The 18931-nt window shown below is 52.0% G+C and overlaps 1 protein-coding gene across 3 annotated transcripts in view; it reads left to right on the top strand.

The window, feature by feature from the left end:
• Nucleotides 1-18931, top strand: part of ELN (elastin) — a 90836-nt gene that overhangs the window by 50319 nt on the left and 21586 nt on the right. For all 3 annotated transcript variants that reach the window (XM_073315473.2, XM_073315472.2, XM_073315471.2), the window contains 8 exons: nt 4271-4387; nt 4482-4529; nt 6704-6850; nt 6945-6992; nt 14766-14912; nt 15009-15056; nt 18303-18413; nt 18508-18567. In XM_073315473.2, the coding sequence (XP_073171574.2) occupies nt 4271-4387; nt 4482-4529; nt 6704-6850; nt 6945-6992; nt 14766-14912; nt 15009-15056; nt 18303-18413; nt 18508-18567 (726 nt within the window). The remainder of the gene's footprint in view (nt 1-4270; nt 4388-4481; nt 4530-6703; nt 6851-6944; nt 6993-14765; nt 14913-15008; nt 15057-18302; nt 18414-18507; nt 18568-18931) is intronic.

Below are 18931 nucleotides of genomic sequence, written 5' to 3' on the forward strand. Positions count from 1 at the left end.
TGAGGGAGGAGACAGGGGGTCAAAGTGAGCAAAAGGAGGGCATCTCCCAGAGCTAGGTTCTGCTACAGATGATTTCCCACTGGCACTTGGTCCCAGAGGGACCTATCGCCAGCAATGTAAATTAAAGTTTCCCCCCTGCACCTTATCTTAGTCTGGGGCCAAGTGCTGAGGACCTGGGAACAAAGACTGGCCCCCGTTGGCCTCCCACTTCATCTGCACTCTGACCGGGCACCATGAAGGGTCCAGTCCTCCCTTTGTTATGGCCATATAGTTTCCTTTGTCTCCCTAACTGTAGGGATGACATGGATGCTGCTATCCTTAATACTTTCCTGACTGCATTCCATATCAGCCCTTCCATGACTTTGCCCGGGATTGATGTCAGGCTACCTGGCCTATAGCTCCCCAGGTCATCCCTGGACTCCATGACTGGAGTACAGGTGTGGAAGGGCATGTGCTGTTCAGGAAAGACAGAAATAAAGGCAAAGGTGGTGGAGTAGCATTGTATATCAATGACGAGGTCGACTGTAAAGAAATTAGAAGTGATGGAATGGATAAGACAGAGTCTGTCTGGGCAAAAATCACATCGGGGAAGAAAGCTACTTGAGCGGAGGTGGGCAAACTACGGCCCACGGGCCACATCCGGCCTGCGGGACCCTCCTGCCCAGCCCCTGAGCTCCTGGCCTGGGAGACTAGCCCCGGCCCCGCCCCTGCTGTTCCCACTCCCCCGCAGCCCCAGCTCACTGCGCTGCAAGCGCGATGCTCTGGGCGGGGGGTCTGCGAGCTCCTGGGGCCTGGCCTGACCCAGTCTCTGGGCTGGCTCCAGCCGGGCGGCCTGGCTACCTGTCCTGGTGCAGCCGCGCCACCAGCCACCGATGCTCCAGGCAGCGTGGTCAGGGGGCAGGGAGCCGGTGGGTTGGATGGAGGCCAGGGGAGTTCGGGGGGTGGTGTTCCGGGGGCGGGAGTATGGCTAGAGGTCGGGGCGGTCAGGGGGTGGGGGGTTGAATGGGGGCAGGGGTCCCGGGGGGGGAGTAGTCAGGAAGGAGAAGGGGTTGGATGGGGCAGGTGTCCGGGGGGCAGTCAGGGGTGGGAGTTTTGGGAGCGGTCAGGGGACAGGGAGCAGGGTGGGATGGATGGGGCAGGAGTCCCGGGGTGGGCAACAGGGGGCGAGAAGCCGGAGGGGGGGAGGGATAAGGGGCTGGGCTATGCCTGACTGTTTGGGGAGGCACACCCTCCCCTCACCAGCCTCCATACAATTTCCGAAGCCCAATGCAGCCCTCAGGCCAAAAAGTTTGCCCGCCCCTGCACTAGAGCCTCCCTTGGGATAGTGCTTGGGGTGTGCTATAGACCAACAGGATCTGATCTGGATATGGATAGAGACCTCTTTAATATTTTTAATGAAGTAAATACTAATGGGAATTGTGTGATCATGGGAGACTTTAACTTCCCAGATATAGACTGGAGGACAAGAGCTCATAATAATAATAGGGCTCAGATTTTCGTGGATGCGATAGCTGATGGATTCCTTCACCAAGGAGTTCCTGAACCGACTAGAGGGGATGCCGTTTTAGTTTCAGTTTTGGTGAGCAGTGAGGACCTCGTAGAAGACACGGTTGTAAGGGACAACCTTGGTTCGAGCGATCATGAGCTAATTCAGTTCAAACTGAATGGAAGGATAAACAAAAATAGATCTGTGACTATGGTTTTTGGTTTCAAAAGGGCTAACTTTAAAAAATTAAGGAAATTAGTTAGGGAAGTGGATTGGATTGAAGGATAATCTAGGCATGGCCCAATATCTAAACAAATACTTTGCCTCAGTCTTTAATGAGGCTAATGAGGAGCTCAGGGATAATGGTAAGATGACAAATGGGAATGAGGATATGGAGGTAGATATTACCACATCTGAGGTTGAAACCAAACTCGAACAGCTTAATGGGACTAAATCAGGGGGCCAGATAATCTTCATCCAAGAATATTAAAGGAATTGTTACATGAAATTGCAAGCCCATTAGGAAGAATTTTTAATGAATCTGTAAACTCAGGGGTTGTACCATATGACTGGAGAATTGCTAACATAGTTCCTATTTTTAAGAAAGGGGAAAAAAAGTTATCAAGGTAACTACAGGCCTGTTAGTTTGACATCTGTTGTATGCGAGGTCTTGGAAAAAATTTTGAAGGAGAAAATAGTTAAGGACATTGAGGTCAACGGTAAATAGGACAAAATTCAACATGGTTTTACAAAAGGTAGATCCTGCCAACCCAGCCTGATCTCCTTCTTTGAGAAGGTAACAGATTTTTTAGACAAAGGAAACGTAATGGTTCTAATTTACCTCGATTTCTTTTAGCTAAATTGGAAAAGATAGGGATCAACATGAAAATTGAAAGGTGGATAAGGAACTGGTTAAAGGGAAGACTACAGCGGGTCACACTGACAGGTGAACTGTCAGACTGGAGGGAGGTTACCGGTGGAGTTCCTCAGGAATCGGTTTTGGGATCAATTTTATTTAATCTTTTTATTACTGACCTCGGCACAAAAAGAGGGAATGTGCCAATAAAGTTTGTGGATGACACAATGCTGGGAGGTATTGCCAATTTAGAGAAGGACTGGGATATCATACAGGAAGATCTGGATGACTTTGTAAACTAGAGTAATAGTAATAGGATGAAATTTAATGGTAAGAAGTGTAAGGTCATGCATTTAGGGATTAATAGCAAGAATTTTGTTTATAAGCTGGGGACGCATCACTTGGAAGTAACAGAGAAGGAGAAAGACCTTGGAGTATTGGTTGATCACAGGATGACTATGAGCCGCCAATGTGCTATGGCCGTGTAAAAAGCTAATGCAACCTTGGGATGCATCAGGCAAGGTATTTCCAGTAGGGATAAGGAGGTGTTAGTACCGTTATACAAGGCACTGGTGAGACCTCACCTGGAATACTGTGTGCAGTTCTGGTCTCCCATGTTTAAGAAGGGTGAATTCAAACTGGAACAGGTACAGAGAAGGGCTACTAGGATGATCCAAGGAATGGAAAACCTGTCTTATGAGAGGAGACTCAAAGAGCTTGGCTTGTTTAGCCTAACCAAAAGAAGGCTGAGGGGAGATATGATTGCTCTCAATAATTTTTCAGAGGGATAAATACCGGAGAGGGAGAGGAATTATTTAAGCTCAGTACCAATGTGGACACAAGAACAAATGGATATAAACTGACCACCAGGAAGTTTAGACTCAAAATTAGATGAAGGTTTCTAACCATCAGAGAAGTGAAGTTCTGGAACAGCCTTCCAAGTGGAGCAGAAGGGGCAAAAGACATATCTGGCTTCAAGACTAAGCTTGATAAGTTTATGGAGGGGATGGAATGATGGGATAGCCTAATTTTGGCAATGAATTGATCTTTGACTATTAGCGGTAAATATGCCCAATGGCCTGTGATGGGATGTTAGATGGGGTGGGATCTGAGTTACTACAGATTGTCTGGCTGGTGAGTCCTAGGTGTCTGGCTGGTGAGTCTTGCCCACGTGCTCAGGGTTTAACTGATTGCCATATTTGGGGTCAGGAAGAAATTTTCCTCCAGGGCAGATTGGCAGAGACCCTAGGGGTTTTTCACCTTCCTCTGCAGCATGGGGCACGGGGTCACTTGCTAAAGGATTCTCTGCACCTTGAAGTCTTTAAACCATGATTTGAGGACTTCAGTAGCTCAGACATAGGCTAGGGGTTGGTTACAGGAGTGGGTGGGTGAGATTCTGTGGCCTGCATTTTGCAGGAGGTCAGGCTAGATGATCATAATGGTCCCTTCTGACCTTAAAGTCTATGATTCTATGATTTGATGATTCTATCCCACTTTCCCATTTGAATACTGGCACACATTGGCATTTTGCTAGTCTTCTGGGACTTCTCCAGGTCTGAAGATTTATTACATCAACATTAACAGCGCTGGCACCTCCTCGGCCAGCTCTTTAAAACTCTTGAGTATAGGTTATGCAGTCCGGCACATTTGTATATCTTTAGCAGTTGCCTTTTAACACCCTCCCTAGTTCCTGGTGGAGCAGATGTTTTATTCCCTTGGAGAATGAATTCCTGTCCCATCGGACTGTCTCTCTAGTATATTGCTGAGATGAACGGGCAGGATGGTGCAGGATGTTTACAGTGCCCCTTCCTTTGGTGTGTCTGACATGATGGGAGTGCACAGCAGCAGAATAGCACTGGCCCGGCTCCAGTGGGCACTTAGGGTATTTGCGTTGACCGGGACTGGGTTTCTCTCCTCTAACTCTGCAGGAGCGGCTGGTGTTGGAGGCCTGGTGCCCGGTGTCGGCGGTGTCCCTGGCTTGGTGCCCGGAGTCGGCGGTGTCCCTGGCGTGGTGCCCGGTGTCGGCGGTGTCCCAGGAGTTGGAGGTGAAGTTGCACAATTCGACTGACCGATGGGCCTGTGGGGTTGTGTTCTCCCCGTCTCAGAGCCCTGACTCTCTCTCTACTGTGTCCCAAACAGCTGGAATCCCAGCAGGAGCGGCAGCAGCAGCAAAAGCCGCCAAGTACGGTAAGCTGGCTCCCTCCCCCTTCTCCCTCCGTGCAGCCCATAGTGATGGGGTGCCCGCCTGTCACTCCTGGAAGTGGGTAGCTACTTGGATCCGAGCCCAGAGACAGTCGGTCCCTTTGGGAGCAATCAGTGGAGCCGCTGGCATGTCTGGGATATATTCACATCCCTCCCCTCCCCGTTCCCCATGGAGCTTCACCCTGCCCTGCAGCACGTGGCATAGAGAGCTCCTGCCTTTGGTCCACTGGTGATGGGGAGCAGGGTAGCCGGAGCTGGGCTCCCAACTCGCTCGCTGGCCACAAGCCAGGCTCCCTGCAGCCAGTAGAAAGCATGGGGAAGCTTCAGACAGTGTGACAGCACAGAGCGTGTTCCCCTGTCACTCTGGGCAGGCTGCTGCCCCACGGCTCAGTTTGGAGGGCTGCGGGCGAAGCCGTTTGGGATGTGCCGGTCAGTGAATTCCCAGAGCCCCTCGCCAGGGCCCGGGGCATGTTCTTTTCAGCTCTATCATCAGCCTGTGTGAATCCACTTCATACATAATGGCCTCAGTTCCCAATCCATCAAGCGCACACTGCAGCATGCAAGAAGGAAGAGAAGGGCCATGGGGAACTCCTGGTGTAGGGGGAATCCGTGCGGTGCAAGGCTGGCTGAGGTGGCTTCACTGACCTCAAGCCGGCACTGCCATGTGGTGCTGGGTGAGGCGGGGGTGTGCTGGGGGAAAGGAAAAGGGGTCTCTGCTGAAGGAGGGACAGGGTACTTCAAGTGAGGGAGAGGAGACGTGTGTCAAGGTGTGAGAGAGGAGGGCTGTCAGGAGAGGGAGGGGAGGGTTGTGGGGGGAGGGGCGTGTTGGAGTGAAGGAGGGGGTGTCAGATGAGCCAGGGGATGGGTGATCAGGGGAAGGGCATGTTGGGATGGAGGAGGGGGTGTCAGATGAGGGAGGAGACAGGGGGTCAAAGTGAGCAAAAGGAGGGCATCTCCCAGAGCTAGGTTCTGCTACAGATGATTTCCCACTGGCACTTGGTCCCAGAGGGACCTATCGCCAGCAATGTAAATTAAAGTTTCCCCCCTGCACCTTATCTTAGTCTGGGGCCAAGTGCTGAGGACCTGGGAACAAAGACTGGCCCCCGTTGGCCTCCCACTTCATCTGCACTCTGACCGGGCACCATGAAGGGTCCAGTCCTCCCTTTGTTATGGCCATATAGTTTCCTTTGTCTCCCTAACTGTAGGGATGACGTGGATGCTGCTATCCTTAATACTTTCCTGACTGCATTCCATATCAGCCCTTCCATGACTTTGCCCGGGATTGATGTCAGGCTACCTGGCCTATAGCTCCCCAGGTCATCCCTGGACTCCATGACTGGAGTACAGGTGTGGAAGGGCATGTGCTGTTCAGGAAAGACAGAAATAAAGGCAAAGGTGGTGGAGTAGCATTGTATATCAATGACGAGGTCGACTGTAAAGAAATTAGAAGTGATGGAATGGATAAGACAGAGTCTGTCTGGGCAAAAATCACATCGGGGAAGAAAGCTACTTGAGCGGAGGTGGGCAAACTACGGCCCACGGGCCACATCCGGCCTGCGGGACCCTCCTGCCCAGTCCCTGAGCTCCTGGCCTGGGAGACTAGCCCCGGCCCCGCCCCTGCTGTTCCCACTCCCCCGCAGCCCCAGCTCACTGCGCTGCAAGCGCGATGCTCTGGGCGGGGGGTCTGCGAGCTCCTGGGGCCTGGCCTGACCCAGTCTCTGGGCTGGCTCCAGCCGGGCGGCCTGGCTACCTGTCCTGGTGCAGCCGCGCCACCAGCCACCGGTGCTCCAGGTAGCGTGGTCAGGGGGCAGGGAGCCGGGGGGTTGGATAGAGGCCAGGGGAGTTCGGGGGGTGGTGTTCCGGGGGCGGGAGTATGGCTACGGGTCGGGGCGGTCAGGGGGTGGGGGGTTGAATGGGGGCAGGGGGGGGAGTAGACAGGAAGGAGAAGGGGTTGGATGGGGCAGAGGTCTGGGGCGCAGTCAGGGGTGGGGGTTTTGGGAGCGGTCAGGGGACAGGGAGCAGGGTGGGATGGATGGGGCAGGAGTCCTGGGGTGACATGATGGGAGCGCACAGCAGCAGAATAGCACTGGCCCGGCTCCAGTGGGCACTTAGGGTATTTGCGTTGACCGGGACTGGGTTTCTCTCCTCTAATTCTGCAGGAGCGGCTGGTGTTGGAGGCCTGGTGCCCGGTGTCGGCGGTGTCCCTGGCTTGGTGCCCGGAGTCGGCGGTGTCCCTGGCGTGGTGCCCGGTGTCGGCGGTGTCCCTGGCGTGGTGCCCGGTGTCGGCGGTGTCCCAGGAGTTGGAGGTGAAGTTGCACAATTCGACTGACCGATGGGCCTGTGGGGTTGTGTTCTCCCCGTCTCAGAGCCCTGACTCTCTCTCTACTGTGTCCCAAACAGCTGGAATCCCAGCAGGAGCAGCAGCAGCAGCAAAAGCCGCCAAGTACGGTAAGCTGGCTCCCTCCCCCTTCTCCCTCCGTGCAGCCCATAGTGATGGGGTGCCCGCCTGTCACTCCTGGAAGTGTGTAGCTACTTGGATCCGAGCCCAGAGACAGTCTGTCCCTTTGGGAGCAATCAGTGGAGTCGCTGGCATGTCTGGGATATATTCACATCCCTCCCCTCCCCGTTCCCCATGGAGCTTCACCCTGCCCTGCAGCACGTGGCATAGAGAGCTCCTGCCTTAGGTCCACTGGCAATGGGGGGCAGGGTGGCCAGCGAGCGAGTTGGGATCCCAGCTCCGGCTACAAGCCAGGCTCCCTGCAGCCAGTAGAAAGCATGGGGAAGCTTCAGACAGTGTGACAGCACAGAGTGTGTTCCCCTGTCACTCTGGGCAGGCTGCTGCCCCACGGCTCAGTTTGGAGGGCTGCGGGCGAAGCCGTTTGGGATGTGCCGGTCAGTGAATTCCCAGAGCCCCGCACCAGGGCCCGGGTGTGATGGGTTCCCCAGGGTGCAACCTGGACCTGGGGTACCGCTGAGCCCTCTGTCTCACCAACCTGGACTCCCTCTCACATTGCGTTGCTGTGACAAGCTGCAAATCTCTCCAGGTACTGCACTTACACAGACATCCACAGGCAGGGACACATATCCAGCTGAGTTACTTGAATGCTTTTGCCAGCCACTCACTAATGAGCAAGAGGGGCTCCAGCCAGTTCCCCCAGCTCCGCAGCTTAGGACCCCAGGGCTGTACTCATAGAATCATAGTATATCAGGGTTGGAAGGGACCTCAGGAGGTCATCTAGTCCAACCCCCTGCTCAAAGCAGGACCAATCCCCAACTAAATCATCCCAGCCAGGGCTTTGTCAAGCCTGACCTTAAAAATATCTAAGGGAGGGGATTCCACCACCTCCCTAGGTAACGCATTCCAGTGTTTCACCACCCTCCTAGTGAAAACGTTTTTCCTAATATCCAACCTAAACCTCCCCCACTGCAACTTGAGACCATTACTCCTTGTTCTGTCATCAGCTACCACTGAGAACAGTCTAGATCCATTCTCTTTGGAACCCCCTTTCAGGTAGTTGAAGGCAGCTATCAAATCCCCCCTCATTCTTCTCTTCCGCAGACTAAACAATCCCAGTTCCCTCAGCCTCTCCTTATAAGTCATGTGTTCCAGTCCCCTAATCATTTTTGTTGCCCTCCGCTGGACATTTTCCAATTTTTCCACATCCTTCTTGTAGTGTGGGGCCCAAAACTGGACACAGTACTCCAGATGAGGCCTCACCAATGTTGAATAGAGGAGAAGGATCACGTCCCTCGATCTGCTGGCAATGCCCCTACTTATACATCCCAAAATGCCATTGGCCTTCTTGTCAACTAGGGCACACTGTTAACTCATATCCAGCTTCTTGTCCAGTGTAACCCCTAAGTCCTTTTCTGCAGAACTGCTGCCGAGCCATTCGGTCCCTAGTCTGTAGCAGTGCATTGGATTCTTCCGTCCTAAGTGCAGGACTCTGCACTTGTTCTTGTTGAACCTCATCAGATGGGCCCACCTTGTTTATCATACACATTGTAAGGAGAGTGGTCACTTTAGATAAGCTATTACCAGCAGGAGAGTGGGTTTGTGTTTGTGGGGGGGGACCTGGATTTGTGCTGGAAATGGCCCAACTTGATTATCATACACATTGTAAGGAGAGTGATCACTTTAGATAAGCTATTACCAGCAGGAGAGTGGGGTGGGGGGAGGTATTTTTTCATGTTTTGTGTGCATAAAAAGATCTTCTACACTTTCCACAGTATGCATCCGATGAAGTGAGCTGTAGCTCACGAAAGCTTATGCTCAAATAAATTGGTTAGTCTCTAAGGTGCCACAAGTACTCCTTTTCTTTTTGCGAATACAGACTAACATGGCTGTTACTCTGAAACCTGTCTTTGTGAAGACAGAGGCAAAAAAAGCATTGAGTACATTAGCTTTTTCCACATCCTCCGTCATTCAGTAAGGGGCCCGCACTTTCCTTGACTTCCTTCTTGTTGCTAACATACCTGAAGAAACCCTTCTTGTTACTCTTAACATCTCTTGCTAGCTACAACTCCAAGTGTGATTTGGCCTTCCTGATTTCACTCCTGCATCCCCGAGCAATATTCTTATACTCTTCCCTGGTCATTTGTCCAATCTTCCACTTCTTGTAAGCTTCTTTTTTGTGAAGCCTGAGCAGTGTAAGTTCATTACCCAGTCCACCCCTACCTCAATGTGGAGAGGACACACACCAGCCTTTGTAACCTGAGCTGAGATTCCTCAAGCACTTCAACCCAAACACAGTGTCTTAGGTAAAATATAAAACAGATTTATTAACAGCAGACAGAGATTTAAAGTGATTATAAGTAGTAAGCGTAGAGATCAAAGTTGGTTACCTAAGAAAGAAAAATAGAAGCACAATCTGAGTTCTATAAACTAGATAGGATTTGAATCAAGCATTGTCTCACCCTGATGGTATAGTTCCTTCATCCACAGGCTGGGATTCCTCTTTTCAGCTTGAGGAATCCCAACCCTTCCCTGTTCAAAGGCTTCGTTCTCCAGATTTGTTTCCAGGTATTGAGTTGTGAGGGGAGTGAGACCAAGTGATGATATCACTTCCCCTCCTTTATAGGTTCTTCCAGCTTACTGGAAAAATCTTTTGCTATGATCTGAGTCAAAAATTGTCCATTGTTTACACGCCCCCTCTGAGAATTCTTCACTGTACACAGATCCTGTGATAGTCCTTGGTACCGTGGATTCTCCTTAATGAGCCTGTGACGGGTTCGGTCACAGAGACTCTCCTCGAGACTGTCACTCAATGAGCTGGGATACCACTGAGAACACTGAGAACAACCCTCCTGCCAGAAAAGGTGCCCCTCCACTCTTCTCTTGCTGAGTGAGACACTCCAGTCAGCTCCAGCACAGACCCAGAGGTTGGGCCACACCTCTATGCAGTTCACTGAAACTGAGATTCACTCAGCCAGGGGCTTCTCCGTTAACAGGGAGTTTCCCAGCACCCAGTATTCAGCCTTTCTGGGAGCCTGAACCCCAAATAAATCTGTTTTACTCTGTATAAAGCTTATACAAGGTAAAGTCATAAAGTGTCTGCCCTCTATAACACTTGTGGCAAATTGCCGGCACTAGTATGAAGGGTCTCGCGCTTTCTCTTCTCAGGGGAGCGGGGGGGTATGGGGTGTTCAGGGCACCATTTCTTGCCCCTGAACTGGGGTATTAACTGCCTCACTAGTGTCCGAGAGGAGAGGAGTGGAGAGGGAGGGACCCGGGCCCGCCCTCCACTCCGGGTCCCAGCCCGGGGGCCCTAGGGATAGCGGTAAACCACTGGAACTAGCAGTTCCTTCCCCTGGGCTACTTCCCTCTCCTGCCCTTCAGCTTGTGGGGCTTCCTGCCCTCCCTCTGCACAAACCAGGTGTCTCTTTACCTGGGGTCTTGGTCTTCTTAGCCCACTGCAGCACTTCTCCAAACTCTCCTCTGCTTCCGTCCAAACGGCTCTCTGCTCCAGCGCCAATCCACTCTGCTTCAACTCCTTCTCCTGTCTGGCTGAAGCAGGGGTTTTTATCATGTGACTGGCTTCAGGTACTTTAATTGGCTTCAGGTGCTTTAATTAATCTATAGAAAACTTTCTTCCCCCTACAGGGAATGAGGCTCCCTTCTAACGCTCTCCTGCTGCCCTCTGGCCATGCTGTATCACATACCTCCCCCTCCCCCGCTCAACACCATGGGGTTGGGCTACTTGGGACTAGAGGCAGTTCTGTCGTGATAGGCCACCAGCGTTGCCGGGTTGGCTTCCGGCCCTGTGCTGTACCCGGAAATGGAAGGGCTGCAGGGATAGGAACCGCCTAGTCACTCTTGCATTCTTCTCCTTGTTTCTGTGCATCCACTGGAGTGGGGCATGGTCTGTCACAAGGGTAAACCGCCGCCCCAGTAGGTGGTAGTGGAGAGTCTCCATAGCCCATTTTACCGCCAGCCATTACTGCTGGGGCATTGGGCTGCTATATGCCCCAGTTCCCCACGCTCGTAACACCGCCCCCTTATTCTGGTTGCCGCCCTCTGCCTGGGGCTATTTGGCCGGCCCCCCCCAGCCCTCTCTTCCCAAACCCCCAGGTCACTTCTTGGCTACAGGCCATTCCTCGGTGTCTTTCCTCCCAGTTATGGTTCTCCTGGAGTTCTCGACAGTGCGGGGCCCTGGGTTTGAGGCTGACTTCCTGGTTTGCCGTGTCTCACCCCCTGGGGTCTGGAACAGTTCACAGGCTGCCAGCTGTCTTTCCACGAGGGAGAGCAACTCATCACAGGTGGAGGGGTCATTCTGGCCAACCCAAGCCCGGAGGCCTGGTAGTAGCCCCCTCATATACCGGTCCAGTACCAGGAGCTCCATCACCTTCTCAGAGCTGAGGGCCTCAGGGCGCAGCCATTTCCGGGCCAGGTGGATCAGGTCAAACAATTGCAATCAGGGTGTCTTGTCCTCCGTATACTGCCACTCATGGAACCTCTGGGCTCGCAATGCTGTCGTTACTCCGGATCTGGCCAGGATCTCTGCCTTCAGCTGGGAGTAATCTGCTGCAGTCTCCGCGGCCATATTGTAGTAGACCTTCTAGGCCTCCTCACACAGGAACGGGGCGAGGATACCAGACCACTGATCTTGGGGCCAGGCCTCCCGCAGGGCTGCTCTTTCAAAAGCCAGGAGGTATGCCTCCACATCATCCTCCCGTGTCATTTTCTGTAGGCAGTAGCTGGCCTGTATGGTCCGGGTCCCATCGCAGTTGCGGTTCAGCTCCATAAGGGCTTTCATCTGGTTCACCAGCTCTTGCAGCAGGGCTCAGTCCTGGGCAGCCTGACTCATCAATAGACTATTAGTCTCCTGCTGCATCCGAGTCGCCTCCTGTTGGGTGGTTGCTTAAACCCGGGTAGCCTCCTGCTGGGTGGCGGTGGCTTGTATTAGGACCTTGACCATGTTGTCCATTTTAGGGACGGGAGGGTTTTGGCTAACCCTGGTTTAAGTCCCCAGCATGTGATGGGTCTCGCGCTCCCTCTTCTTGGGGGGGAGGGTTTCAGGGCACCGTTTCTTGCTCCTGAATTGGGGTATTAACTGCCCTACTAGTGTCCTAGAGGAGGGGAGTGGAGAGGGAGGGACCCGGGCCCGCCCTCCACTCCGGGTCCCAGCCCAGGGGCCCTAGGGATAGCGGTAAACCACTGGAACTAGCAGTTCCTTCCCCTGGGCTACTTCCCTCTCCTGCCCTTCAGCTTGTGGGGCTTCCTGCCCTCCTCTGCACAAACCAGATGTCCCTTAACCTAGGGTCTTTGTCTTCTTAGCCCATCGCAGCACTTCTCCAAATTCTCCTCTGCTTCCCTCCAAACTGCTCTCTGTTCCAACACCAATCCACTCTGCTTCAACTCCTTCTCCTGTCTGATTGAAGCAGGGGTTTTTTATCAGGTGACTGGCTTCAGGTGTTCTAATTGGCTTCCGGTGCTTTAATTGGCTTCAGGTGCTTTAATTAATCTATAGGAAACTTTCTTCCCTCTACAGGGAATAAGGCTCCCTTCTAACACTCTCCTGCTGCCCTCTGGCCCTGCTGTATCACACACTATAGAGAGATATGCACAGCTGTTTGCTCCACCAGGTATTAATCACTTACTCTGGGTTTATTAATAAAAATAGTGATTTTATTAAGTATAAAAAGTAGGATTTAAGTGGTTTCAAGTAATAACAGACAGAACAAAGTAAGTCACCAAGCAAAATAAAGCAAAAACACGCAAGTCTAAACCTAATACATTAAGATACTGATTACAGGTAATATCTCACCCTCAGAAATGTTCCAATAAGCTTCTTTCACAGACTAGACTCCTTCCTAGTCTAGGGCCAGTCCTTTCCCTGGTACAGTCCTTGTTAGTTTCAGCAGACATCTCAGGTGGTAAGCAGGGGTTTTCTCATGACTGGCAGCCTCCTTTGTCCCGCTCAACCCCCTTTTATAGCTTTGGCACAAGGCGGGAATCTTTTGTCTTTCTGGGTCTCCACCCCTCCTTCTAAATGGAAAAGTACCAGATTTAAGATGGATTTCATTATCAGGTGACCTGGTGACCCCTAGTCTCCATTCCCCATGGGCTGGCCCACACATACACAGGAAGGCTTTCAAGTAACTAAGGCCATTTACAACTGATTGTTTCTGGACCACCCTTAATGGCCTCCACTTAATATGTTTACATCAGTGATACAAGTTTATATCTTATTCTCTTAACTTCAGATATAGAAATAATACAGGCAAACAAATAGGATGAACACATTTAGTCAATTACAAGCTTTCTAGTGACACCATACCAAGGATATTTAGTATAAAGCATATTCCAGTTACGTCATATTCATAAGCATATTTCCATAAAGCATATGGAGTACAACATCACACCCTCCTTCTGAGCTTACTGCCATAGTTTTGGACACTGTCCATGGCAGAGGCAGTACATGTAAAATCCCTGTTAGTCTCTGGGCCTCAGTTTCTTTGTCTTTTAAGTCCAGGGTTTGCTGATGAGTGGCCTTTTCTTTGTCAGCCTCCAGCTGCCTGAGTTCATACATAAGGGCCTTAGTTCCCAGCTCATCAAAGGAACTCTGTACCATGAAAGCAGGGAGAGAAGGGCCATGGGGAATTCCTGGTATAGAGGGAATCTGTACTGTGCAAGGCTGGCTGAGTTGACTCTGCTGCCCCCAGCTGGCTCTGCCATCTGGTGCTGGGCGAGGCAGGGAGCATGTTGCGGGAGAAGAAAGGGGGTGTCAGGTGAAGGAGGGGAGAGGCACTTCGGGTGAGGGAGAGAAGAGGTGAAGGAAGGGAAGGGTTATCAGGTAGAGGGGTATGTTGGAGTGGAGGAGGGGCTGTCAGCAAGGGAGGGGAAGGAATGTTGGGGTGGAGGAGGGGGTGTCAGATGAGGGAGGAGAGAGTGGGTCAAAGTGAGCAAAAGGAGGGCAACTCCCAGAGCTAGGTTCTGCTACAGATGATTTCCCACTGGGACTTGGCCCCAGAGGGGCCTATCACCAGCTATGTAAATTAAAGTTTCCCCCCCTGCACCTTATCTTAGTCTGGGGCCAAGTGCTGAGGATCTGGGAACAAAGACTGGCCCCCGTTGGCCTCCCACATTGTCTGCGCTCTGACTGGGCCACATAGTTGCCTTTGTCTCCTTGACTGTATTCTCCTCACATGCTAAGACCATGCTAAACAGCATGCTGCTATCCTTAACACTTTCCTGACTGCATTCCGTATCAGCCATTCCATGACTTTGCCTAGGATCAATGTCAGGCTACCTGGCCTATAGCTACCCAGATCATCCCACTTTCCCATTTGAATACTGCCACACATTGGCATTTTGCTAGTCTTCTGGGACTTGCCCAGGTTTGAAGATTTATTACATAGCAATATCAACAGCTCTGGAACCACCTTGGCCAGCTCTTTTAAAACTCTTGGGTGTAAATTATACAATCTGAAATATTTGTATAACTTTTTCAGTTGCTTTTTAACATCCTCCCTAGTTCCTGCTGGAATAGAAGATGTTTCATCCCCCTGGAGAATGAATTCCTGTCCCATCGGACTGTCTCTCTAGTATATTGCTGAGATGAACGGGCAGGATGGTGCAGGATGTTTACAGTGCCCCTTCCTTTGATGTGTCTGACATGATGGGAGCGCACAGCAGCAGAATAGCACTGGCCCGGCTCCAGTGGGCACTTAGGGTATTTGCGTTGACCGGGACTGGGTTTCTCTCCTCTAACTCTGCAGGAGCGGCTGGTGTTGGAGGCCTGGTGCCCGGTGTCGGCGGTGTCCCTGGCTTGGTGCCCGGAGTCGGCGGTGTCCCTGGCGTGGTGCCCGGTGTCGGCGGTGTCCCTGGCGTGGTGCCCGGTGTCGGCGGTGTCCCAGGAGTTGGAGGTGAAGTTGCACAATTCGACTGACCGATGGGCCTGTGGGGTTGTGTTCTCCCCGTCTCAGAGCCCTGACTCTCTCTCTCTACTGTGTCCCAAACAGCTGGAATCCCAGCAGGAGCGGCAGCAGCAGCAAAAGCCGCCAAGTACGGTAAGCTGGCTCCCTCCCCCTTCTCCCTCCGTGCAGCCCATAGTGATGGGGTGCCCGCCTGTCACTCCTGGAAGTGGGTAGCTACTTGGATCCGAGCCCAGAGACAGTCGGTCCCTTTGGGAGCAATCAGTGGAGCCGCTGGCATGTCTGGGATATATTCACATCCCTCCCCTCCCCGTTCCCCATGGAGCTTCACCCTGCCCTGCAGCACGTGGCATAGAGAGCTCCTGCCTTTGGTCCACTGGTGATGGGGAGCAGGGTAGCTGGAGCTGGGCTCCCAACTCGCTCGCTGGCCACAAGCCAGGCTCCCTGCAGCCAGTAGAAAGCATGGGGAAGCTTCAGACAGTGTGACAGCACAGAGCGTGTTCCCCTGTCACTCTGGGCAGGCTGCTGCCCCACGGCTCAGTTTGGAGGGCTGCGGGCGAAGCCGTTTGGGATGTGCCGGTCAGTGAATTCCCAGAGCCCCTCGCCAGGGCCCGGGGCATGTTCTTTTCAGCTCTATCATCAGCCTGTGTGAATCCACTTCATACATAATGGCCTCAGTTCCCAATCCATCAAGCGCACACTGCAGCATGCAAGAAGGAAGAGAAGGGCCATGGGGAACTCCTGGTGTAGGGGGAATCCGTGCGGTGCAAGGCTGGCTGAGGTGGCTTCACTGACCTCAAGCCGGCACTGCCATGTGGTGCTGGGTGAGGCAGGGGGCGTGTTGGGGGAGAGGAAAGTGGGTGTCAGGTGAAGGTGGGGAGGGTCACTTCGGGTGAGGGAGAAGAGACAGGTGTAAGAGAGGAGGGCTGTCAAGTGAAGTAGGGGAGGTGTGGTCCAGGGGAGGGGCGTTTTGGAGTGGAGGGGGGATGTTAAGTAGGGAGAAGAGGGGTGGTCAGGGCAAGGGAAGGGAGGGTGTCTGCCAGAGCTAGATTCTGCTACAGATGTTTTCCCACTGGCACCTGGTCCCAGAGGGACCTATCGCCAACAGTGTAAATTAAAGCTCCCCCCTGCAGTTTAACTTCGTCTGGGGCCTAGTTCTGAATACGTGGAGATACGGCTGGCCCCTGTTGGCTTCCCGGTCTGTCTTCATTCTGACTGGGCACCGTTGGGATGGGTTGGATCACGGAAGCCCCCTTTGGGACTGCCACCTGATGTGCCGAGACTACCTCTGAGCCCGTTTTCCCTGCCAGCGTGGGGCTTCAGAGCCCTGCCTGGTTGTGTCAGACACGCTCACCTGCTACAAACACAGACCCAGGTCTGAACCATGTCCCCCAAAAGCTGCAGGTTTAACTGAAAACAGCTTAAGAAGTGTTCCTGTCTCCAAGACTCAGATACCCAACTCCCAGTAGGGTCCAAACCCCAAATAAATCCATTTTACCCTGTATAAAGCTTATACAGGGTAAACTCATAAATTGTTCGCCCTCTATAACACTGATAGAGAGATATGCACAGCTGTTTGCCTCCCTCGCCGGTATTAATACTTACTCTGGGTTAATTAATAAGTAAAAAGTGATTTTATCAAATACAAAAAGTGGGATTTAAGTGGTTCCAAGTATAACAGACAGAACAAAGTGAATTACCAAGCAAAATAAAATGAAACATGCGAGTCTAAGCCTAATACAGTAAGAAAGTGATTACAGATGAAATCTCACCCTCAGAGATGTTCCAGTAAGCTTCTTTGGCAGACTAGCCTCCTTCTAGTTTGGGTCCAGCAATCACTCACACCCCCATAGTTACTGTCCTTTGTTCCAGTTTCTTTAAGGCATCTCCTTGGGGCGGAGAGGCCATCTCTTGAGCCAGCTGAAGACAAAATGGAGGGGTCTCCCGGGGCTTTACATAGTTTCTCTCTTGTGGGTGGAAACCCCTTCCTCCCCCTCTGTAGAATTCCCTCTACAAGATGGAGTTTTGGAGTCACCTGGGCAAGTCACATGTCTATGTATGACTTAGTTCTCTACAGGAACGTTCCAAGGAAAGCTCAGATGTGGATTGGCATCTATCAAAGTCTATTGTCAGCTTAAGTGTTTCTTGATTGGGCACTTACTGAGAATAGTCTTTTCTCAAGAAGCTAACCAAATGCTTCACTGAGGCTACTTAAAATCAAACAAGTACACAGCCAATATTTATAACTTCAAATACAAAAATGATACATGCATGCAAATAGGATGAATACATTCAGTAGATCACAACCTTTGCAGAGATATGTTACATGGCATATGTAGCATAAAACATATTCCAGTTATGCCATATTTACATTCATAGGCATATTTCTATAAAGCATTATGGGGTGCAACGTCACAACTGTAAAGGATCCAGACCTCTCTTTAATATCCACATTATTCTCTTTGTCACCCAGACTTGTATTCTCCTCACAAACAATGCCAGGCTTTTTTGACGGGACCTGTTGTCTGGAAGAGCATGCTAAATGCCATGCTGCTATCCTTAATACTTTCCTGATTGCATTCCATATCAGCCCTTCCATATCTTTGCCCAGGATTGATGTCAGGCTATGTGGCCTATATCTACCCAGGTCATCCCACTTGCCCATTTGAGTACTTGCACACATTGGCATTTTTCTAGTCTTCTGGGACTTGCTCAGGTTTCCAAAATTTATTACATATCAACATCAATGACTCTGGGCCTCTTCTGCCAGCTCTTTTAAAACTCTTGGGTGCAGGTTCTCCAGTCCAGCAGATTTGTATAACTTTAGCAGTTGATTTTTAACATCCTCCCTAGTTCCTGCTGGAGTAGAAGATGTTTTATCCCCCTGGAGAATGAATTCCTATTCCATCAGACTGTCCCTCTAGTGTAGGGCTGAGATGAACTTGCAGGATGTTTACAATGCCCCTTCCTCTGGTGTGTCTGACATGATGGGAGCGCACAGCAGCAGAATTGCAGTGGCCCAGCTCCACTGGGCACTTAGGGCTTGTCTACATTACCCGCTGGATTGACAGGCAGCGATCGATCCAGCGGGGGTCAATTTATCACGTCTAGTCTAGATGTGATAAATCGGCCGCCAAGCACTCTCCCGTCAACTCTGGTACTCCACCAGGTGAGAGGCACAGGAGGAGTTGATGGGAGAGCATCAGCCATTGATTTACTGCAATGAAGACACCATGGTAAGTAGATCTAAGTACGTCGACTTCAGCTACGTTATTCAATTAGCTGAAGTTGCGTAACTTAGATCGATCCCTGTCCCTAGTGTAGACCTGGCCTTAGAGTTTACGTTGACCGGGACTGGGTTTCTCTCCTCTAACTCTGCAGGAGCGGCTGGTGTTGGAGGCCTGGTGCCCGGCGTCGGCGGTGTCCCTGGCCTGGTGCCCGGCGTCGGCGGTGTCCCTGGCCTGGTGCCCGGCGTCGTCCCAGGAGTTGGAGGTGAAGTTGCACAATTCAACTGACCAATGGGCCTGTGGGGTTGTGGTCTCCCCGTCTCAGAGCCCTGACTCTCTCTCTACTGTGTCCCAAACAGCTGGAATCCCAGCAGGAGCGGCAGCAGCAGCGAAAGCAGCAGCGAAAGCAGCAGCCTATGGTGAGTCAGCTCCTCCTCTCTTACTGCTCTGCAGCTTTGCCCTTTCCCCAGGGCTTCCTGATTGCAGGCCAGAGTCCTTTTTGCTGGCATCTGTAGCCTTCTGGCATCACTGGCATCTGTTAGTTCAGACAGGCCATCGTGCAGCAGGGCCGTCAGCATGGAGCGCAGACGGAGACCGGTCCACGCTGCGCAGCAGGATACGAGGGTCCCATGGCACAGGGGGTCACCTGGCAGGAGTGCCCAGCCTTCACTCCCCTTATGTGTCTCCGATGACACCAGGCACCGCAGAGACCTTTGCAGACCCTGCTGTACCAGAATGTGAAACTGAATTCTACTGTTCAGCCAGTAGGTGGAGCCCAGTGTC

Source organism: Lepidochelys kempii, chromosome 17, assembly GCF_965140285.1.
Source record: "Lepidochelys kempii isolate rLepKem1 chromosome 17, rLepKem1.hap1, whole genome shotgun sequence".
In the NCBI taxonomy this organism is placed as follows: domain Eukaryota; kingdom Metazoa; phylum Chordata; order Testudines; family Cheloniidae; genus Lepidochelys; species Lepidochelys kempii.